Source organism: Ambystoma mexicanum, chromosome 8, assembly GCF_040938575.1.
Source record: "Ambystoma mexicanum isolate Mex_15411 chromosome 8, UKY_AmexF1_1, whole genome shotgun sequence".
NCBI classification, from domain to species: domain Eukaryota; kingdom Metazoa; phylum Chordata; class Amphibia; order Caudata; family Ambystomatidae; genus Ambystoma; species Ambystoma mexicanum.
The window spans coordinates 508,655,495-508,679,042 of record NC_090929.1 but is presented as its reverse complement, the minus strand read 5'-3'; the positions used below and the strand labels follow the sequence as shown (position 1 = coordinate 508,679,042).

Genomic DNA, 23,548 nt, shown 5'->3' with positions numbered 1-23,548 from the left:
CGTTCTCTAGCCAACCGGTTTCTGTGGAACAAATAAGTGGGCCACATTCATCAGGGCTTCGCAGGGCATCTGGGTATGTGCCTGCTGGGAATCACTTCTGTATCTCTTCAAAAACACTCCCTGTAGAGGTGACAAGGAGGGAGGGGAGAGAGATAGGGCACAGGTAAATATTTAGTGCTATGTCCAAAGATTGTCTCAAAACACTGCATTAGTATATAATGAGGGGAGAAGGCTTACCCGCTCCGTGTGGTCTGGTAACTTAGCACGGTGGGTGAGACGGCCCGGAACCTGTGGGCCAAAAGACAATGAATATTGTCAATAGTGATGCCTAAGTGCATCGTTTCGGAAAAGCAACAGGTAGCATAATAATTGCTATCTATTTTAACCAAATTGAGTGTATATCCTGTCTACAGCGACACGCACTGCGTGGTCACTGATGGTTTGGCAAACATCCTGAGTCTACCCATTGAGTCGTGTGTCTGAGTAAAGGACACCACGCTCAAGGGGAGGGTGGAGGGGGTGGGGATGGCAGTCCGAGGTAGACCGCGAGGGGTGGTCGCTTACCTTGGAGCGTTCGTCTCTGTTCGCGTAACAACCCGCGCGCGAGAGATGAGTTTCTCAGCGGGCGGCGTTCGCAGACTGTTTTTATTTCCATTGTGTGCCGCGCGCACGCGCCTGGCTCTAGCATGGCCGCTCCATCGGGAGGAGGCGGCAGCCATCGCAGAGTCAGGCAACGCGCGCCGCGGATCCAATGGACATCGGCCAGCCACATTGTGCCTGGGGGGCACTGGTCACCGAGAAGATATGATTCATTGTTGTATGATCAAAGGTAATAGTTCACATGACCCCATAGCTCTAACACAGTGCGAGCGAAAGCAAAGGAATACAATGTAGAGAGAAACAGAGACGCACAAATCACAACACTGTATCACAACATACAATTAGAGGAATAACCACTGTCTCATAAGGTTGCCAATGATTGCCAGTGCGTTGCTTCATTCAGCCCAAATTTGTCTGTCTTTAGACGGAAAATCCAAAGTTGTTCCCGTCTGAACAGCAAGTTCTGTATATTCCCCCCTCTGGTGGGGATGGCCATTTTTTCGATTATTGTCCAAGTGAAATCTGCCGGGGTGTGTTTTTGGGCTAGGAAATGTTCCACCATAGGTGCCGTGATCTTCTTCGTGCGGATGCATGATCTGTGTTCTGCAAGGCGTGTTTTAATAGGACGTGTTGTCATGCCTACGTAGCGTTTGTTGCAGGGGCATGTAATGATGTAAATCACGTTACTGCTGTTGCAGTTCGTAAATGATTTTTGAATCCACGGAAAATGCCACCCTATGTCAATGGAGGTGGTTCTCTTGGTGCTGGAGCAGGCATTACATGCGCCACAAGGAGTGTGGCCAGTTGCTGGGTTCTGTCCCCACAGTGTGTTTAGTTTGGGTTCTATTTCTTTGTATGAATGTACGAGGGAGTCACGTAAGTTCTTCCTTCTTTTTAATGCAAACCTTGGGGTTTCTATACTGTGCTGGCCGACGTTGAGGATTGGCCCAAGTTTCACGATTTCTTTCTTGATCTTGTTGATGAGTGGAGAGAAGCTCATTACTGCTGTTATAATGTTGTTGGCTTCATTCGGCTTGGCATGATGTTCCATAGTGACTTCGCGTGGGATATTGCTGGCTCGTTTGCGTGCCTGTTTAATTATACGTTTAGGATACCCCCTATTGTGGAGTTTAGTTGCGAGGTCTGCTGATTGTCGATTGTAATCTAGTAATGTTGAACAGTTTCTCCGGTATCTAAGGAATTGTCCAAACGGTAAGTTCCTTTTCAAACTGGTAGGGTGAAAGCTCCCGTAGGTGAGTAGTGAGTTTCTATCCGTGGGTTTGTTAAACACTGTGCTGTGGATAGTTGCATTTCGTATCTCGAGAGTGAGATCTAGGAAATGTACAGACTCTGAGCTATGGGTCTCTGAGAAATTGAGAAAGGGGTTCTGACTGTTGAGCCATGTCATGAACGATACAAGCTCAGGTTCAGTGCCTTTAAAGATGAGTAACACATCGTCGATGTATCTAGACCATAATTCCAATTTGGGTAGCCATGGGTTAGCTGGATTATAGATTCTTTCTTCTTCAAAGTTGGCTACGTATAAGTTCGCAAGACTCGGGGCAAATGTGTCATTGTTCTCAATTTCCAGAGACCCATAGCACAGAGTCTGTACATTTCCTAGATCTCACTCTCGAGATACGAAATGCAACTATCCACAGCACAGTGTTTAACAAACCCACGGATAGAAACTCACTACTCACCTACGGGAGCTTTCACCCTACCAGTTTGAAAAGGAACTTACCGTTTGGACAATTCCTTAGATACCGGAGAAACTGTTCATCATTACTAGATTACAATCGACAATCAGCAGACCTCGCAACTAAACTCCACAATAGGGGGTATCCTAAACGTATAATTAAACAGGCACGCAAACGAGCCAGCAATACCCCACGCGAAGTCACTATGGAACATCATGCCAAGCGAATGAAGCCAACAACATTATAACAGCAGTAATGAGCTTCTCTCCACTCATCAACAAGATCAAGAAAGAAATCGTGAAACTTGGGCCAATCCTCAACGTCGGCCAGCACAGTATAGAAACCCCAAGGTTTGCATTAAAAAGAAGGAAGAACGTACGTGACTCCCTCGTACATTCATACAAAGAAATAGAACCCAAACTAAACACACTGTGGGGACAGAACCCAGCAACTGGCCACACTCCTTGTGGCGCATGTAATGCCTGCTCCAGCACCAAGAGAACCACCTCCATTGACAGAGGGTGGCATTTTCCGTGGATTCAAAAATCATTTACGAACTGCAACAGCAGTAACGTGATTTACATCATTACATGCCCCTGCAACAAACGCTACGTAGGCATGACAACACGTCCTATTAAAACACGCCTTGCAGAACACAGATCATGCATCCGCACGAAGAAGATCACGGCACCTATGGTGGAACATTTCCTAGCCCAAAAACACACCCCGGCAGATTTCACTTGGACAATAATCGAAAAAATGGCCATCCCCACCAGAGGGGGGAATATACAGAACTTGCTGTTCAGACGGGAACAACTTTGGATTTTCCGTCTAAAGACAGACAAATTTGGGCTGAATGAAGCAACGCACTGGCAATCATTGGCAACCTTATGAGACAGTGGTTATTCCTCTAATTGTATGTTGTGATACAGTGTTGTGATTTGTGCTTCTCTGTTTCTCTCTACATTGTATTCCTTTGCTTTCGCTCGCACTGTGTGAGAGCTATGGGGTCATGTGAACTATTACCTTTGATCATACAACAATGAATCATACCTTCTCGGTGACCAGTGCCCCCCCAGGCACAATGTGGCTGGCCGATGTCCATTGGATCCGCGACGCGCGTTGCCTGACTCTGCGATGGCCGCCGCCTCCTCCCGATGGGGCGGCCATGCTAGAGCCAGGCGCGCGCGCGGCACACAATGGAAATAAAAACAGTCTGCGAACGCCGCCCGCTGAGAAACTCATCTCTCGCGTGCGGGTTGTTACGCGAACAGAGACGAACGCTCCAAGGTAAGCGACCACCCCTCGCGGTCTACCTCGGACTGCCATCCCCCACCCCCTCCACCCTCCCCTTGAGCGTGGTGTCCTTTACTCAGACACGCGACTCAATGGGTAGACTCAGGATGTTTGCCAAACCATCAGTGACCACGCAGTGCGTGTCGCTGTAGACAGGATATACACTCAATTTGGTTAAAATAGATAGCAATTATTATGCTACCTGTTGCTTTTCCGAAACGATGCACTTAGGCATCACTATTGACAATATTCATTGTCTTTTGGCCCACAGGTTCCGGGCCGTCTCACCCACCGTGCTAAGTTACCAGACCACACGGAGCGGGTAAGCCTTCTCCCCTCATTATATACTAATGCAGTGTTTTGAGACAATCTTTGGACATGGCACTAAATATTTACCTGTGCCCTATCTCTCTCGCCTCCCTCCTTGTCACCTCTACAGGGAGTGTTTTTGAAGAGATACAGAAGTGATTCCCAGCAGGCACATACCCGGATGCCCTGATGAATGTGGCCCACTTATTTGTTCCACAGAAACCGGTCGGCTAGAGAACGACTATACCTAGTGTACAACACGTAACACACAGGTTATGCTTGTTCGGATTAAGGACCCCCTGCCTAAACATTCAGGGGTCTCTCCTGTAATTATCTTCAGAGAGAACATCGTTGAAGAAAAATTTTCTTCATTGTTTTTACAAGTTCAACCTGCACCTGTTCATCCAGAGAAAACCTATTAAAACTAATGTTCATTTTTCATCTGGATGACAGCTAACACATGCAACAACCAATATGGTAGAGCATGTGTCTTTTAGCACAACACATGTGCACACGAGACTATTTGGAAAACCCAATTAGCGACTTAGGCTTTTCGGCAAACTCCTCCCCATTCAACATCACTGTGTCCTCCCCAGTGTGAAAACGATTTTGGGCAATACACAGTTGAGATACCCATAAGTAGTCCCCTTTGATTTTGCTGAGAAAATTAATTCAGGCAAATTTGTCATCTACGATCCGAAAACTACCAGCAAAACAAATGGTAAATGTGTAATTAATGTGCTAGATTGCTTAGTGTCATACTTGCATGCGTTATGTATAGCATATACAAACAGCCTGATCCCCCTAGAGAAAGAGGTTTAATGTGATATTATATTTATTTCTGAATGTAATCCCTGAGATGTGTTAGAGGAAGATTATCGAACAGATTTTCAATTATAGCTGGAAAGTGAAATACCCTAATCCTTCCAGACATACACTGCCATGCAAATGCCAAAGGATGGGCTGCTAATTCTATAGATTTTGTAGGCATCCAAGGGTCAAGGCCAACAAGTTTTAAATAAAATTCTTCAGATTTCTGTTGAATTACAAATGATCATTTTTGGCATCAACGTAGAGCTACACTTGATTGCCAATAAACCATCATTAAGCACAAAGTAAGTAATGATTGTATGTAGGTAGAACAGTCCAGGTTGGTTTTTGCAGATGATAAATTCCTACTGACCTATATGTCGCATGGGTAACCTCTTATTCGACAAGCATTCTTGAAAGAGCCAACCCAAAAATGTTTTCTACATGATGATTTCCTGGCAGTTACTAGGACCTTTAAAGGTCAAATTATCCTTCCCTCAGCTGAGTAAATGTACAAATTATCACGAAATCGAACACTTCTCTTCATTTGCAATTACGTCTCATTGTCCATTTAAACTGCTCCAGAGTAAAGATATATATGCTCAATATTAATTATATGGATTGTGTAAGCAACAGTATTGTTACAGAAACACAACAAATAATCCAGAAGGATAAAGTGTATGCTGATTATTATGAATGGTGTCCGGTTTGTTCATATTTACAATGTTTAGGAACCCTGGAATTGAACTGGGAGTAGCTTGCGACTAATAAGGTACATTGGGCCTGAAGTCGTTTCACCTACAGCATTTTTAAAGTCGACTGTTTGGTCATGGCAATTGGATTGATTCAACCAAGCAGATATGTAAGGATCCGGTGGGAAGGGTGTCGGTTGGGGGCATATGGGTGAGGACCCAACATTATAATAATGAGCATAACTATTAAATAGCAACCATTAAAATGCCACAACTAAACAGTCCATGTTCAAAATGTTGGAGATAAAACCACATAGAACTGTGCTTTGGTATGCAGCCACACACCCTATTGGGAGGTTGTGCTGCTTTAGCAGTTCCATTAACATCAGCCAATCGGAAGAGAATAGTCAGATGGAGGACTTGGAGGAGGCAATTCTGTTTATTAACAAGCAATGATACTTTGATTAATAGACTCACCCTAAAGGTAACTGATCTACTACTAGGTCTGTGCTCCTTTGCGTTTCAAACATGTAGGAAGCACCCCCAGTATAGTAGGTGTGAAAACAGGAGGAGACAAAAGCAATATTGAGCTGCCAACGCATCAAGCAAATATGTTTGTAAGAAAGTCATGGCCTAAATGTGCAATGTTTGTTAAAGATATTCCAGTGAAAAGTGCTTACAAAACACACGGGGAAGAGTTTAAGCAGCCATTCTACAACTATCCAGGTTAGGCAGATGTCTGGAGAAGAACACTGAAGCTGCTTTTACTTTGGCTAAATGTACCCAGATAATCTTTGAGGTGAATCAGCCATGACGGAAATAGCAGTGCTACATATGAAAAGGCATTTTAGAGGCAGGAAGGCATGTATATAGCTTCCCATTCCCACCTCCCCGCCCCCCGTAGGCTAGACAAAGTTGAACACACCAAATCAAAAGACCCTAATGAGGAATAATCTTATAGCATGATTAACATCCATGGTATGCAGGATTCCCTTAGACAAGGAAGCCTGTAGAGGAGGAAAAAAATATATGCATCTGTTGTTTAGGTGGAATTCAGACAAGACTTTGCGAACAACATTTGTCCTGAGCTTTACTTACGGAATGGCGCTCATAGATAGTAGAATCATGAAATGGGTGCCAATGGATATGCATCAATCAAACATAGCCGCTTGCTCTTCTATGTGACCTTGCAGATGTTTTCCTGGCATTATTTAGGATCTCTACATTTTAAAAGGATGGAGAAAGGTGATGTTGATCAGCTTATTGTAAGTTGAGTAACTTTAGGAAGGGATGAATGATCTTCCATTGTTGCCTGATAAGGAGACTCTTAACCATCAGAAGCAGAAGTAGGTCGTTGCAGAGGAGAAGTAGCTCTGAGAAACTGTGCTGGTGCACAGTATCAGGTCACAGCCAAGACTGTTGCTGGTTTTAAAAAAAAAAAGTTGCAGACTTATGCTTCTGTTCGGTTTCAGTTCTACAGGACGCCTCATCTTTTCTTCCACCATCTCTTGCAATCGCCCATCCCTCTCAAATATTCACACCCTTCTGTTCTAGCCATTCCCTTATTTCCCTCCTGATCCGTCTCCTTCCATTCTGTTTCTTCTCACTATTCTTATCACCTCACTTTCAATCTAATTTTTCATCTTTCCGTCCAGTTTTCTCTCATTTTACCCATCTTATTTCTGTGTTGGTTCTCATTTCCATATCCCTTTCTCTCCAAGCTGCTCCCTAACCTGGCTGGAGGCTTGTGGTTGGCTCGGATCAATTTTCTTGGCCCTAATATTAAATTTACAAAAGGCATGCTTAAAGGTTTTTTCCCCTACTAACAGTTGTCAAGTATTTGGGAAATTAATCAAGAAGCTGCTGGGATTTTTAGGAATCTTTGGACTATACATTCATATTACGATGTAGTGGATTAGTTTACAATACATGGATAACGGACTTGTACAGTGTAGTGCTCCTGTTCATCCTGGTTATGTCCTTAGATGTTTTAAGGGTTTAGATTCAATAAAATATTTACTTTTTAATTTGTATGTTTGCCCAGTATTCGTTGTTTTTATACATTGTGCAGATTTCCAATTTAATTGCACCATCTCAACCATGGCTTCAGATAAGATTTTGGGGTAATATTTCACTCCCCTACTCAGATTTTTAGGCAAGTACAAATATATTGTAATTTTTAAATATGGATATTTATTCTAACACATGCAGTGGCCAGAAATTCCCGTTCTGAATATTCTCTTTCTCTTTCCTCAGTCTGTCTCTTTTCTACAATTTATACCTTCTCCCTGCATGGTCGCTCCCATCACCTCTGTGTTGCGTCTCTCCCAACACATGCCTCTCGGTTGTCTCTCCCTCGCATCAAATTCTGCTTTGTTCTCCCCCTCCCATTATACAACTCTTGCCTCTCCCACATAACTCCTCATCTCCCTCTCTCCCATATACTTCTCCACTGCTCTGTCTTCCCCATATAACCCATCTCTGATTTGTCTCTCCCATCTCCTTTCCTCTTTCTCCATCTAGTTCAGTTGCTCCACTCGCTCTCCAATTTCTCATTTATTTCCACGTTGGCACGCAAAGCAAAACCAGTCCTGTTTTATTCCTTGTATGCTTGTAATTGTTGTTCTGCCTGTCCAAAGATAAATTAAGGTCTACAAGTCCCAGATTACAAAGGGAAAAAAAGTACTGGATGTTTTCTTCTTGAATAGCATAGGGAAATGTGTTCTCGTTGAACATTTTTCTCTCTTTTTGTCTCTTTCATCTCAAACCCAAGTTACCTCTCCTTTCACTTTTTACCTGCTGTGCCCCTGCGTCCTCTCTCCAATTGTGGCTCTTCTCGCTCACTATTTGCCTCAAACCTCCTTTTTCCCATTCAAATTTGGCTCTCCCAACTACCTCTACCATACGATTTCTCTACGCTCACTCATCCACTCTGCATCTCCATTCTTTAGCTTTCCCCTCACTCTAAAAAATAATGACTGCTGTCTAATCTTTTTTTAGCCCATTGTGTCTCTACCCCTCAGTCACGTCCACCTCATCTCTCTCCCATTCCCCCCTTACCCAGTTCCTAGCAACTTGTTTCTTCCCACTTAACTAATTGTGACTTGCCGTTCCTGCTTTTGTTCTTCCCCCATTAAAACAGCTTTAGTTGTTATCAAAATGAATGCTTGAGAGCAAGATAGAAGGATCGCAGGACAGAGGCTAGATCAAACACTCATAGGTGCTGTTGTTAACAGCTTTAAACAAATTGCAGAAATTCAGGACCTATCATCTGATGGCTAGTATGACCTGTTCTGGATTACTTAAACTTGGGTCACAACTACATCAAATTCTACACCAACTAGTCTAGTGCATCAAGGTTGTGTCTTTTCCACCAACTGTCCAAATGGCCTTGAGGGAGAGTGGGAGGAGTGACTGTTCGCCATGAATGGATAAAACTAGCCTCCGGATCATTGGAGCATTTGAAGGGATTTGAATGCATGCTAATTTAATAGAGATTAAAAGAGATGGGGCAGAAGATTGGTCAACGAATCAGCCATATACCGCCAGGCACAAATTCCAAGAATTTGAATATCTTTCTAGATAATGGCACTGAGATGCGTTTACACCTTATCATATTAGGCGATTTCAATCTTTGCATAGATGATCCTAGTGATCTAATGGCTTCAGATTGCTTGGATTAGATTTGATTAATTGATTAGGGTTATCAACTCACATTCTTAGTCTAACTCATACTGGAGTTAGCCGTGTGGATGGCATTTATTCTCTATCTACAAAGAGGATTCAGACACTTTCTCCAGGGATATGGTCAGATCAGCTTCTCATTTCTTTTTCCTTCTCCTTTCCTTCTTGTAAGCCTTCTACTCTTAAACAAAAAGTAATTAAGTTCTTTAAACCTAAAAGGCAGATCCTGGAAGGTAAAACCAGTTCAGTGAGTGATGCGTTCATGCCTTAGGCTTTTTTTAATGTGGGACATTATTTCAGGAATATGAGAGCATAGTATGTCTTTTAAACACAATGCCCCAAACCAACTGTAGGCAAACACACTCATCCATTCTCGAAGTTTAATATGACCATTAAAAAATCTAAACAGAATAAGGGAGGGGCTTAGCTTCAAAAATACAAATGAAAAATTCCTAAAAAACAGTGGCCTATGAAACAGTCCTTGTATTGATATAAAAAAATAAATCGTAGAAGCAAAAAATAAACATCATGGAATCGGAAAATTGCCTCTGCTGTTAATAAAAGCCCAACCCTTTTAGCCAGGTTAACAATTGAGTCGTCCTACCATTTACTTAGCATCGCTGCATCAACACTTGTGACAGTCTCAATATTTTTTTTCTGAAAAAATAAAAATCTAGTCATGACTGTAAAGCATCTCTCTCTAGTAGGCAATTTCTCCTTCAGCTCTTCTTCACTGTAGAAGATCTTCTAAATCAACTGAAACCCACTCACTCCTATGCAGATCCTGTTCCTGGGTGGTTGTTACTGCAACATCCTGTCCCGTTTGCTAGTTGTATTGCATCTTTGATAAATGTTAATTTTGCAGAGGGGTTCCTACCTCAATCTTTGAAATCTGGCATTATAACTCCTTTGTTAAAAAAAAAAAAATTTAAAAAAAAACCGTAGAACAGTCTGTACCGGCCAACTTATTTGGTATTTAAACTGATGGAAAAGTCTGTGGTGAAGTAGATACAATCTAATGTAAATCAACATCATTGTCTTTCTCCTCAGTCTGGATGTTGGCCTGCACACAGAACTGAGACAGTCCTTTTGGGCTCCTGGGAAAGGGTAGTATTCTTCCATTAGTAATGCTTGAAATTTTCCCCAGAGTTTGATACAGTTAGCCATACGATTCTTCTTAATAGGATTAAGATAGTTCACCCCAATATCACCACTTTCAAATGGTTTAAATGCTTTTTGACTGATAGATCTCGGAAAGCACAAATAGGCCCATTCTACTTAGAGAGGTGGAAGTTACACAAGGGGTACCCCCCCACAACCCCCGAGTCTGCACAGTACGCAATATATGGCTGATTCCACCTTTCCAACTGCTAAAAGCTTTTTCAGTGATGATACAATCTTATTCTGATGATACTCCAGTATATGCAGCGACTGTTGCTAGAGAGGGGGGCCTCCTGCTGCCTGTTACTTTTATACAGCAGTGGACAAAGAAACACCAGCTCCAACTGGGTGAGTCCAAGATAGTGCTCATTTTATTTGGTAGAGGGAAAAGGAAGTATGTGCAAAATATTAAAATGCCTTTGCTTGGCCCCTCATGTTGAGTGATAATGTGAAACATCTGCGTTCTTTGCTCGATCAAACAATGTCCTTAAAACAACAGATGAATTCAGTGGTTAGTAATGCCTTCTTTAAACTAAAAATACAAAAGAAAGGGATACTTTAGTTTTCTTTACACCACCAAGCCACATTAATAGGAGCCATACTGAATTTGAGGCTAGAGTATTGTGATGAATCAGAGGTGATTATCCCAAGAACCCTGGCCTGGGACTCTTTTCATGTGGCCAGGGAAAGGCAGACACTTCCTGATCCTGACTCTGGGGTTGGGGTGTGGTGTTCTGCGGGAGGATCACATGAGAGGGGACTCAGGTCAGGATAATTGGGAGAACCCTCTAACTAACTTCCCTAGAGAGCCTACGGTTTTGATGGCCTATTGTAATCTAGAGACCTTTGATGGAAAAAGTAACCAGAATATTGGGGACTTCAAGTCCCACAATGCCCTAAGTAATGGGACGAGGAAGAGTGCCCAAAAGGCACAAAATTGCAACGTGCAGTCTAGCAGTACCAATAACCCACACCTGAGAGGGACTTTTGAATATATAAGGCCCCCTCAGGTGCTGGCCATTAGAACAAGATGGAGCAGAAGTTGCAGCAGCAGCAGAAGAGCGAAGACGCCGGATCCGCCGCTATCTTTGAAGCAGAGTTCAGATCTAAGACAGTACTGCAGAGGTCACGCAGCAGGAAGCGGTGTACTGACAGGCTGTCCCATGAGAGAGAGAGAAGCTCTCTTTATATGGTATCTGGTCGCGGTGGCTGGCGAGCACCGGAGTGCAGGATGAGAAAGGCAGGCTTCGGCGCGGGCTGCGGGAATGCATCATAAGCTGTCAGATGTTCAGGAAAGCACAGAATAAACAGCAGTTTGAGCAGGCGCGTGTGGAGAAGCCGGTAAATTGGCCTGTGTTAGGTAACCCCAGAACGCTGCATAGCTGAACACTGCCCACTTATCAATATTTTGAAAACTGAACTAAGGCAAGAAATTTACCTGGGCAATATATACATTTTAAAGGAAAGCCAGAAAATAAATGTTACAATTACGATTACCAAGACAAAGAAGGGGCAATATTGAAACAAGATAAAGACCCACATTGCCAAAGTAAAGCGGGGCAATACTGAACCACCTTTGCCAAATCAAAGAGGGGGCAATACTACAGACAAGCTATTGCCTGCATTGGCAAAATAACAAGAGAATCATATTCGAGAGACATTGTAGCTATTATTTCCACAGTGAGGAAGAGGCAACAGTTAAGCCTTACACCAACAAGTGTGTAGATGGGACTTCAATCACCTTAACCAAACAGTCCCACCACTTAAGACGTGAGTACACGGTTGTACATAAAGCACGTTTATTGTACAATGTCCTGGGGAGCAGTTAGATGGTGTTGCAGGACCAAACTAACACAAATCTCAACAAACCACATCAGTTAAAATATTTTATAAAAATGTTACAACAGTTAAAACACTCCTGAAATACTTTATTGCAATCCACCCCCCAAACATTATTGGACACAAACCTCTTCAAAGAAATCCCATCTTTTCCCCAATTCCTACATTTTCATTGGCCAGGCTTATCTCAATAATTAACTGCAGATTATATTCAAAAACACACCTCTTCTTAGGATTCATCCGGAGTAGGTCATGATGACAACACATTGTTAAACATTGGTGTTGAAAACATAATTTTACTAGCAATAACTGGCCTAAGCTGTTTAAACCTTAACTTCCTGATTTGCACATGACTCGCATGGACATTCTTCGCAATATAAGGAGGCTGGGTGAATGGTTTCTCTTTGTTCATGATGCCATCTCATTTCCATTGAAACTCTACAATCTACAAAACTCCTTCTCTCGCACAATTGAAACTCCTAAATGGCTTTAGGGACTAGCTTACTCTGCATTTTACTGCTGATCAAAATAAATAACGAAATTCCTTCGGTCACACTCTCAAGCAGCATGAGATTATATCTACTATCTACGAGACTTATCAGGCCACAAAAACTCAAGGCTATTTCTGCAGCTGCTGACTAGGAAGGATGAAGTTACTCATTCACCTGCCTCCTGACTTCACCTGGCAATGTTAATTTAAAAGTCAATATGCATTTTGCAAGAGCGCCCCAACCACTGTGTTTTGATCTATGTGAAAAGGCCACATAGAAAGGTTCATGAATGCCCCATGTATTAATATTAATGTGCATGTATGTTTTTACATTTGTTGGAATACTTTATCTTTCTGAGCACGTGCAAAGCAATATGTATCAGCTCTGAACAAAAATGAACACTAAAAGAAACATCCCATCCACAATTAACTACACTCGATACATATGAAATTGCAACACTGAGCTCAGTTTGCCGCAACCCCAGTCATCAATATATGGTGCATGCAACATGAACCCTTTGTAATGATGGGACCCTTTCTGACCAACCCAACATTAGCATTGCCTAATTCAAGGAAGGGCAAATGTGATAGAGATATTGTCAACAGTTGTCTGATGTGGAATTAAGAAATAAAGAGTGGCAGGAGAGAAACCTTCCTTGTAAGAATTATCAAGGAGGAGAGGAGCATAACCTGCATTGCCATTAGAAAATAAATCAGTGGAAAAAGAGCACTAATGTGTACTGTGTCCTCACAGAACAAGTTGTGAATCTTGATGTTGTTGAAAGTCAAGGACTTTTCTATCAGAGTATGAAACACACCTTACCACAGAGTATGTGTAGTAGTGTTAGGAGTTTTTTTTGGAGGCGAGAATACCAGGAAAGGGATTGGTAGTGGTAGTCTTGGCAGATTAGTGGACCAGGAAGAAGACATTAAAGTACTGCATTCTGGTTAAAGGTTGTGAAGGAAAGAAAGTAGACTTCTATTGTGTTTGATGAACTGTGGTAAAAGCCATTCTGACAAATCATTGTTGTGAATCAAGAAGAATTGTGTACGTTTTTGTTATCCAAGAAGAAGTGACTATCAGTTTGAAGATAAAGACTTTTCTTTCGTTTTATGGGAACATTGTCAAATGCCAAGAAAATAACTTTTGAAGTAAGAAGAACTTTATGAGTAAAACTTGGCTGTATAAAAAGGAACTTTATTGCTTGAACTTTGATTGGAAATACTGCTTTGAACCTGGGGAAAGGGATCTGACCCAGGCTACAAAGATACATAGGTTTTAAGTTCATGTTGAGTATAACTTGTTTCTGTTAAACCTGAATTGACATAATGTAATGTATGTATGTATAAGTGTGAGGGACAGAATCTATTTATTAGTGTTTTCCTTTAGTTTTATTTTGCTCGGCAGGGAAATCCACTTTGGGTTAGGGATAGCAAGGCGTTTATCACATATTTTTTAGTTAATAAAATGGCTAATTGTGAAAAACCTTTACCAAGTTGTCCGCCTCGCATTTTTGACCCCTCACAGTATGCACATTATTTCTATGACAGCCTTCCTTAAAGCTCTATTGATAAATGGCAGCGAGTTCAGATCACGTCCGTCAAGCTCATCTGTGGTCTCCAAAAAAGGACCATATTTCAAAAGACGGTCATTGCAGTGGCTTAAAGTCTTAGATAGAAACCAATTAAAATTGGTTTGTCTTACCTTTAAACGCCTTCACATTCTGGCGCCATTAACTTTAATCAGTTTTCTGAGTCGCTAAGCATCTTCATGCCCCTTGAGAAGTTCCAACCAATTAGTAATATATCCTCAACAGTTTAAATGCTCCTCTATTGGAGGGTATTGTTTTACAGTGCAAGCCACGAATTCCTGGAAAATTCCTGCGGCCATATTCAATACCTTGAATCCCTCACTGCATATAGAAAACACGTACAAAATGTCCTTTTCCTCCTCCATTTCACTGCCCGTAGACCTTATTGGTTTGGCGCCTGCTACAAATGTCTTAAATCAATGAATCAAACAGAAATAAGTCTGCTGAATAGTGTGTACTAAAATCATATGACAATAAATCTAATTTTCAAAATTTTAAGAGCATGCTGACCACATATTTTCCAGTACTTTGCTTTTGATAACTTAGTTCTTCAACCGTGACATGACAAAGTTTTCCTTGTTTTAGCATCAAACTTTATTCGGTGCATAAGTGCATCCTAATACAGAAATGAAATCAACAAAAGCATATTACATCCCAACATGTCTTGAGTGAGAGAAATAAAAGGAGGCAAAACAAAAAGATGGCCAGAAAACCAGCCCCATTCGGAAATGCGCCAAATCAAAAGGGTTGCGGGTGTGTTGGATGGGGTGACTTTGGTGACTTCAAAACGACCACTGGGACCTTGCTGGGAATACTGGCTGATTGAGATCCCGCCCTTGTCGAAACGACCATCCCAGCCAGATCTTCCCAAAACCCCTTTGGCAACTCTCTAGTCCCAGAGAGCCAGTTTCACTGAGTTGTAGGGGCTAAAACCATGATTTCGAATTCTAGAGCATCCCACCATAGATTCTCTTGATACAAAAGTACATCCTTTCACGGTCCGTAGCCAATGCAAACATTTGTTCAGTAGGGCATACCTTGGTTCCTTCTTGCTCTCTGCTAACGTTGGTACCCCCATGGAGAAACTATGCAGGGTCCAGGCCCATCCTTAACATAGCGTTCGGATGTGCTCCCCCTGCGGTAAAGGTTGTGCACTCCGGGGGCTTTCGCTCTTAGGCCTTTTTGCAGGACATGGTGGTTGCCTCACAATTGGAGCGGGTATTGACTTCGGGTAAGACACTCTGCAGCACTCTTGAGGTTTAATTCTGGATTTTATAGGGGCATTTAGGTGAGGCGGTTTCCTCAATACCCTACTGTGGGGGCCAGTATCTTCTTTAGGAGTTACTGAGTTTGCACCGTTCATATCAATAGCGCACTCCAGGGCTAACTTGTCAGAACCCTTAACCCCTTGACAGGCAATGAGAGATTCCCCCTGTGATGTTTCACCACCCCTCACTACGGGACAGTGATCTTTCAGAGATTAGAGGAAAGTACATATATTTTATAAGGGAATAATACTTTCAATTTATAGGGTGGGGTATAGGAGAAGATATTACCCCATCTTAGTTCACGAAAAACCTCTTGAAAAATAACTATTTTACATAAATTGATTGATTTCAGCTCGTCAATGGCACAACTGATTTCCAATCAACAGATCAGAAGAGGAGTCAAGATAATTGTAATAAAGTATATATTTTTTCCTTACCAGATCCCAGTCTATGCTGCGGAAGAAGGTATGAGACTTGATATCTAAGAAACCAGTCTGAGGTTGACAACCAAGTCTTTCTTTGGAATCCTAGTAACATAGAAATAGATTGTTTAAACAACAACAACACAAATGATAAAAAATAGAAAATACAAGATCTCAGAATATAAAATAGGCTGATACATATTATCCAGTATTTCTCAAATTCTAGTTGACTTTTCTTTATCGAGGGAAAAGGAAAAGTGACTCGAATTAAATGTTGTCCAACTTATCTTTAATGTCTCTCCTTTCACGCAATTTGTTTTACATTTATCAAACTTGAGCAACACTTACAATAAAAAACTGTACCATCAACTCAAGGGTCTATTGTAGTCCTGATCAAATACAAACACATAAAAGGTTGACAACAAATAGGCAAAAGCGAAATCATACCGAAAACACCCCTGAAATTGAGTGAAAAGAGAAAGAGCAAAAGCAAAGAACTAATTAACCAAACGGCCTCTCTGCTTACCTGTTCCATAGAAATTCCACCCTGAGAGGACGCAACAGTGGCTCTATAACTTGCCTTTAAAATGTATGCTGCATTAACTTGTGATACTTAAAATTTAACAATATAACTATTCCCTATTAGCCATTTGGAAATCTTTTTAGAAAATATAATAGAACGTTACCAAGCTTTAAAGGTTTGATAGCAAGGAATGCAGTAGGAACTGGAAAGTAGTGATTTCAAAGGGTGAGTGCATCAGTGCATCAAGTGTCCGTGATATACTATTTCCACTCTTCCTCTGGCTAGGAGAATAGGATCAGGTTATACCCATGTTGGTGATAAAACATCTATACAAGCCCAAGCCTCCAGGGTATCCCGGAATGTGTGCAGACAAGCACTGTTCCTAAGATCATAGGAGGCAACAAAAAGGCAAGGGAGAATGTTTGGTACTATGGCTAAGAGTGGAATATACCAATGTTTGCCTTTTTGAACTTAATGGAATTTGGAAGATTTGTACTTTGGCAGCTATTGCTGCAGAAGGTGGGCCACTTTAATTTCACCAAATATGAGTGGAATGAAACAGTTAGTTCCTTTCCTAATGTTTCCAAAAACTGTTGACTACAATGAATACCCTCATCAACTCTAGAATGGACTATGCAAACAGTGCCTGCCTGGGAAAACCTTTCCTCATCTGTAGGCATCAGAGTGCAGCACACTTCAGTTCATCTCCTGCTTCATCGCAAAAGAAAAGACCATATATCTCTCCTACTTTATATGTTCCTTTCACAGGCTACTCGCCTCCATGCATATTCAATTTAAAATCTGATGCATCACCCACCACACCTACTGCAAACAAAAACAACTATTCCTACTTTTTAATTATGAACAATACAGAAGCCCTTGTTCCTCATCCAGAAAACCCCATAATCAATAGATCGCAAACCGATGGATGTGCTTGCATCCAGACTGAGATCAAGACCATTCCTGACCATTTAAATCTACAGAAGACCTGGCTCTTCCAACAATTCGAACTAGTCAGCTCGATCATTCCCATCCTGATCATGGTGCCAAGATGGAACATCAGTGGTGAATGCCACGTTCCATAAATCCAAATAATAAGAATACAGAGAGTGTTCCTCTTGGCTAGAAATGATGTCGAGTCTCCCTGAAGCAATACTGTTGTTTAGAGCATGTGCATGCACTAACACAGAAAAGGCTTTGCTGGACAGTGAATGTTCACACTAGCTTTCCTGTCAGTGGTTGGGTTTATGGAATGAACAGAGTAAGGACACAGTTGCATATCATTGGCTTTAGTGGCCTTCTATTTTTAGATGTCAGCTACTAAAACCTAGGTTAGGTGCACACATGTGTTTGCATGCACGTATGTGCATAATCTTGCAACAAACATGCCATCATATGCAGCAATTGGAACTTTCACAGTACAGTCCTATTATGTCAGAGTGTATGGGGCAACAACTGTACAAGTTAAAAGAATTCTGAAGACCATGCAAGAGCAGTGTCATGATTTTGTATTTATTTTCAGCAAGATCACAAGAGGCTAGGTGACACAGTAATGGCACAGAACACAGACGGGGATTGGAGCGGCACATTGAGGCCGGTCCTTGAAAGGTCAGCAGTATAATTAAGCTAAAAGCAGTGTAATAGAAGCTAGTGTCTAAGTACTCAAAATAGGAGGGAGACCTCTGATATTTCCACAGTTAGGTAAGGGTGCACCGGCACACTTTAATGAATTACTTTCATTCACTTTTCACTGTAGCACCAAATTAAAGTAGGTATCGCTTCTTGTAATTAGCCACATTTGTAAGCAGACTTTGAGCACATCACATTTATAGTATGCCACTAGGTTGTGCATCACATTCTACAGTTCTTCAAATAGCTGCACACTATATTTTTGAGGACATAAGGGTGGGCAATGTACTTTTAAGATGTGTGTGCAGCGATGTTTGGAAAATAAAGTATAGAACAATGACCCCCTAGTGTTGACTATCAGAAGAGAAAAACGCCAAATTAAAGTCAAGTGTATATGGTGCTTTGGAACACTGTTAAAAATAATGGTTTTAATCCACTGGAAAAGATTGTAGGCACCTTGATAAAAACTAAGTGTGCAGAACAGTCTAGCCTTGGGCATGTGATATTTCCTCGGAGGTGCTGACACAGATGGCCTCAAGAACACACAAACTCTCAAAGACCGATCACAGGTTTTTATTTGAATTTCTTCAAAGGACTCGCCAAGAGTCAGCCACCTCTTTCTTGTCTCCCATGGGCTTTTTCCCCCTCCCTAGCCCAGGTGTCCCTAAAACGCAAGGATGTCACTAGAAATTGATAACGCCTACTGTCTATAATCTGACTTGCTGGTTGTGATGGCTAAAAGTAAACCCCTTCTCAATCAGACTCCTTCTGGGAATTCCTAGATGGATCTGATCCAGGTGCCCCAGAGAAATAACAGTGATTTTTACGAGCAGGTTAAGTGCTTTCCAATTACTCAGCTCCACTTCCCTTTTCCCGCATGCCCTAGTACTCCTCACCGTGAGATTATGTCTCCTTTCCCTTCCTTGTACTCTCCTCCCTTCAATACCTCACACTGTCTCTACATAACACTCCCACTTCTGTCCCTGCGATGTTTCTTTCTCATTTCACTCCTTACGTCCACCCTCAGATCTTATTACCTACTACTCTCTCTTCCCACTACTCTCCCCTCCTCTCACTACACTCCACTTCCACTACTCTACACTCCACCCACAGTCACCTTGCTTTCACTCTACCACCCTTCTAAACCGCTCTTAAACACACCTTTTATGCTTAACCTTAGTCTCATTCACTCACCTTACAAGCACTCTCACACCGAAGTACCACTTTCTCTCAGCAACCAATCAATCACTTTAAACAAGCTCTTTAGAATTTCCCTCCACGCTCCTGTGCACTGTACTTCCTCCGCCTAGTCCCTCCTCCTCCCATGGCCTCACCTCAGCAACCCAAACTGACCTGGTCTCTCTGCCCCTTTTTATCCTTTCTTGTCTCCTGCTTTCGCTGAATCTCCAGGATAATCACTCGTTTCTTTCTCCCCAGAGGCCAGGTTACAATCACAAAAAGATATAATGGTCCTTAAGCCACACCACCTTTTCGTGCACAGGTCCACCGGCTTTTGGAAATGGCAGCCCGCTGTAAACAGGCATTTTTGTAGCTGGATTAACTAGAGCGTCTGGTATCTGCACTACGTTTCTCAGCTGCTCCACTTACTGCCACCTCTCCCCCTTTGGACTGCCAGTTCAGGTCACCACGGCTAGGAATCCTGGTATGCCTAGTCCGATGGAAAATGAAAAAACACTGGGGAGCATTGTGCGCAACAGGTATGGAGCAAGAGACAGTGGTACTTGACATACTCAGCAAGGCACAGAGGCTGGAACACTACCAGCATGCACACCCCGCTTCGGGGCAGGACTGGCTCTGGAAAACCCTGTGGTAGGCCTCATGCCCCAGGTTGAGAGGGGTCCCCGAACCACTGTTGACAGGGTCAGGTCCCTGAGCCTGCCAGGGTGCACAAAGTGGTGAAACAGTGTTGTACAATGCTGTTCAGTCCTGCCCTGTGGTGGTATCACAGGTGACTGAGGAATAATTCCAAAAAGGCAGGGCTAGGTTTTCTTGGAAGCAGGAGCGGTTCAGAATGCAACTTGCCTCATTGGGAAGGAAGGAGAATCTATCACACACATTCCCCACAGGGTGAAAAATGGCGAGAGACAAGGAAACCCCAGTGGCATCGATCGAAGATGGATACATACACACTAAGAAAGAACAAGGCAGTGTACCCCTGGCTGTAGGTGCTCCGTTGACAAGTGGGGAGGAACCAGAGGCAAATCCCCAAATGCAATCAGATATTTTGGACTCCAGGCTTTCCCTGGAAATGAACAAATTGGGGAAGCTGTTGGCCTGCCTTGTAAAATGGGAAGAGGGTTTAAGATATCTAACTGAAATCAGAGATGATGCTGGAATCCTCGCAAGGGATTACAATGAGATAGCAGAATAGTTTCAAAGTTATTACGGAGGCCTACAAACAGAAATAAGAGATAGCCCAAATCAAGATTTCTGAGCTTTCACAGGGGTTTTCTTTACGCCACATTACCTGAGAAGCAGCAGACACCCCATGGAAGAGAAAAAATGTCTGAGGAGATAGCAGGAGTATTGGGAGGACTACAGACTAACAGTAGTCTAGATCCTAATGGGCTTCTTGCTGGACTCTGGAAGGCACTAGATCAGGGAGTTGTCTCACACATGTGCCTACTATATAAGTGGAGCTGGGAGGAGGGTCTTTTGTCACAGGAAGTGAGAAGATACCAGTCTAGTTATTCCAAAGGATGGCTGGCCATATGCCTGTACAAGGTGAAATCATCCAATGTGATGCGGTAACACTGAAGAGACAAGAGGATGGAGTTTGGGAGGGGATCCTCACCAGCCCTGTGATGCTGGTCCTGGAGGAGGTATAAGGGGGATTTCAAATCGCCTCCACCTCCTACCTAGTCTAGTTTGTTATGGATTGTTATGGATCTCGTGATTTTCAAGAGATACACACCAAGGCTCACAAGATATGAGGTGCAAACAGGGTGGGAGACCCAATGGGAACTGAAGAGCCTGCTGAAGTCAGAGGACTCAACGAGCTACGGGTTAACATTCATGGGAGTCAGTGAAGAAGTTAGCAGATCATACCAAGAGAGGATTGGAGACTTCGTACCACTGTGGCACCATCCTGGTATCAGGCAAGCATTGAGGGTACGCTGCCTGACTCCAAAATGACAAGCACCATTTTTATGGCCTTGGCGTGCACAGCCATAGCCCACCACAGAATGTAATTCACATGGTTAAATGGCAGGCAGGCCAAGCCAATCCACACGTCCACACTTAAGTAATAGACAGCTGCCAGAGACTAGCATGGTTTGGGCGCTAAATGTTCAAAAGTACAGAGAAGGGCAAAGTGTGAGGATGGAGCAGAAAGAGGGGCGTAGGGGAAGGATAGGTCTGAGCAGAATGAGAGAGGGCCGGCGGAGGAAGTGAAAGAAGAGAAAAAAAGGAGATGGAGATACATCTGAGAAGGGAAGAAGAGAATGTGGAACTTCAAGAAAAGCAGAGATGGTGAAACAGCTGCAGACAAAAAAAAAGGAGGCATAAGGAGGAGACTGAACAAGGGATAAAGGAAGGATGACATACGAAAGAAAGGTAACCAAAAAGTGGTGGAGGCTAACGAAAAACTTCTATGGGCAGGGAAAACTTCAAGAACAGGAGGGAAAAGAGGGAAAGTAACAAGTGGGAGAGTAAGAGCTCAAGAGGAAGTGGAGGAAGACAAAGCTCAGCAGGTAGAACTAAGAGAAGCAAGACCTAGGTGGAAGGACAGGGATAGGTTTTTAAAAACAGGGCAAACAAGGCTTTCCGTAATGGGTGCAAAGGTGGTAAATCTATGTCCTGTGGAAAGCTTAAGAGAAGTAATTAGAAGAGTTGATCACTGCATAAGCCCCAAGCTGATAGGTGGTCAGGCGTCAGATACTGCTACTCAAGATCAGCACTGTCAGACAAACCGAAGGTACTGGGTCGGGCTATCTAGTAGAAGTGTCCAGAAAGATCAACAAGTGGCCCACATGGCTTCAGAAGCAGCCAAGAAAGGCCAAAAAATAAGTATTCAGGACACTGTAAAAGGCCAGCAACTCTGAGTGGCTATTTGACGAACTAAGGGTCAGTTTTGAACTAACAGAGGACGCCTGAGGACCACAGTTTTAAAGAAAGTTAAATAACAGGTGGGATACCTGTGTGCTTGCTGTACTTTTCCTAGCCCCAACCATTAACCCATTAAACCCTAATCCATTCCATAACCTAAATAAAAAGAATATTTAACTTCGAATTTGTCTCAAGATGTCTCGATCTACTGGCCATGATACCACATTCTGAATTCAGAGAGGACCCTGAGCACCATCTGAGGTTCCTGCCTGCAAAACGTAGTGCCCTGTGCCTATAACACAGACCTGGCCTGCATCTTGGCTGGAATGAGTCTTCCCTGGGCATCCAGAAAGAGCATCTGAATCCAAGGACCTAAAGCAGTAAAGGGTAACTCCCTGCTTGGGTGCATAAGTTTGAGGAAAGGGCCTAAGGGCAGAACCACTTCTCTTGTCAGGACTACCCAGAGCTCGCTGTTTGCCCAAATCCAGCTTCCACCAACGGGGATCCTTCCACCCATTGACTATCCATTCACCTCAGAGCTGCTCCCTCATAGGACGAAGGAACATTACTGATGTGCTAACTCTGTTTTGGTTAGCTATAAACACATTCTAACCCAACTCAGAATTTACGGCTGCTTCTCCAGAGCCATCCACCCCCCTCCCTTTCCCTTTCTGCTTACCCATCCTAATCTCTCACCTTGTCTACTGCACATCAACCGCACCGCCTACCACTCCTTTACCTAGCCCCCGGAATGCACAAAATAAAAGGGCCTATACTAATAAACCTATTGCCAATTTTTACCTCTAAATACAAATAGTGGGGGAAACAATGTTATGCAAAAGAAAAAAGTGTTCAAGAAATCATATATCCGGATATTCAAGCTGTAGGCTTCCCCTTCCCCACGTTTTCAGCACGGGACAAGGCGGCACACTCAAGCTTAGCACAGTCGCTGGCTTCTATAGCACAAGGGTGCAGTTCAGAACTTCAACATCATGGCCTTCTGAGCTAAAGTCTCTTTGCCATTCAAAGTCTTTTCTTTCAGAGGGCCAGTTGCAACAAACAAGCAAAGTTCCTTTCCTTTTGTATTTCACATATACACAATTTTCTTAGGTGATTTACTATTCACCTCGGATCCCCCTCCGCCGGGCTCAGACCGATTTATCTACTTTAAAACAAACTCGCTTTAACCCAAAGCTTCAATTGATCTCCCTCTGCTGGGCTCGGACCAACTTTATCTACTTTGCCATAAACTTTGTTTACTGTATCAACATCGAAGACATTTGATTGTGCGCAGGATTTAGCTTGACCCATCGCAGGACCACTTCGATTCACAATCCTTTGTCACTCTCATTTTTGTCAACTCTCAGCTGGATACCTTACAGAGACCTTCAATTGAGCAAACACGCGGTGCCAGACCACTCAGTCAAAGGTATCGTATCTTAGGTTCAAAGTTCAATCACTCATC

At 42.8% G+C, this 23,548-nt stretch overlaps 1 protein-coding gene across 3 annotated transcripts in view; it reads right to left on the bottom strand.

Annotated features, from left to right (window-relative positions):
* The window catches only part of PRKCZ (protein kinase C zeta), a 1,951,357-nt gene that overhangs the window by 134,769 nt on the left and 1,793,040 nt on the right, over positions 1 to 23,548 (bottom strand). For all 3 annotated transcript variants that reach the window (XM_069610174.1, XM_069610176.1, XM_069610175.1), the window contains one exon: positions 15,879 to 15,968. In XM_069610174.1, the coding sequence (XP_069466275.1) occupies positions 15,879 to 15,968 (90 nt within the window). The remainder of the gene's footprint in view (positions 1 to 15,878; positions 15,969 to 23,548) is intronic.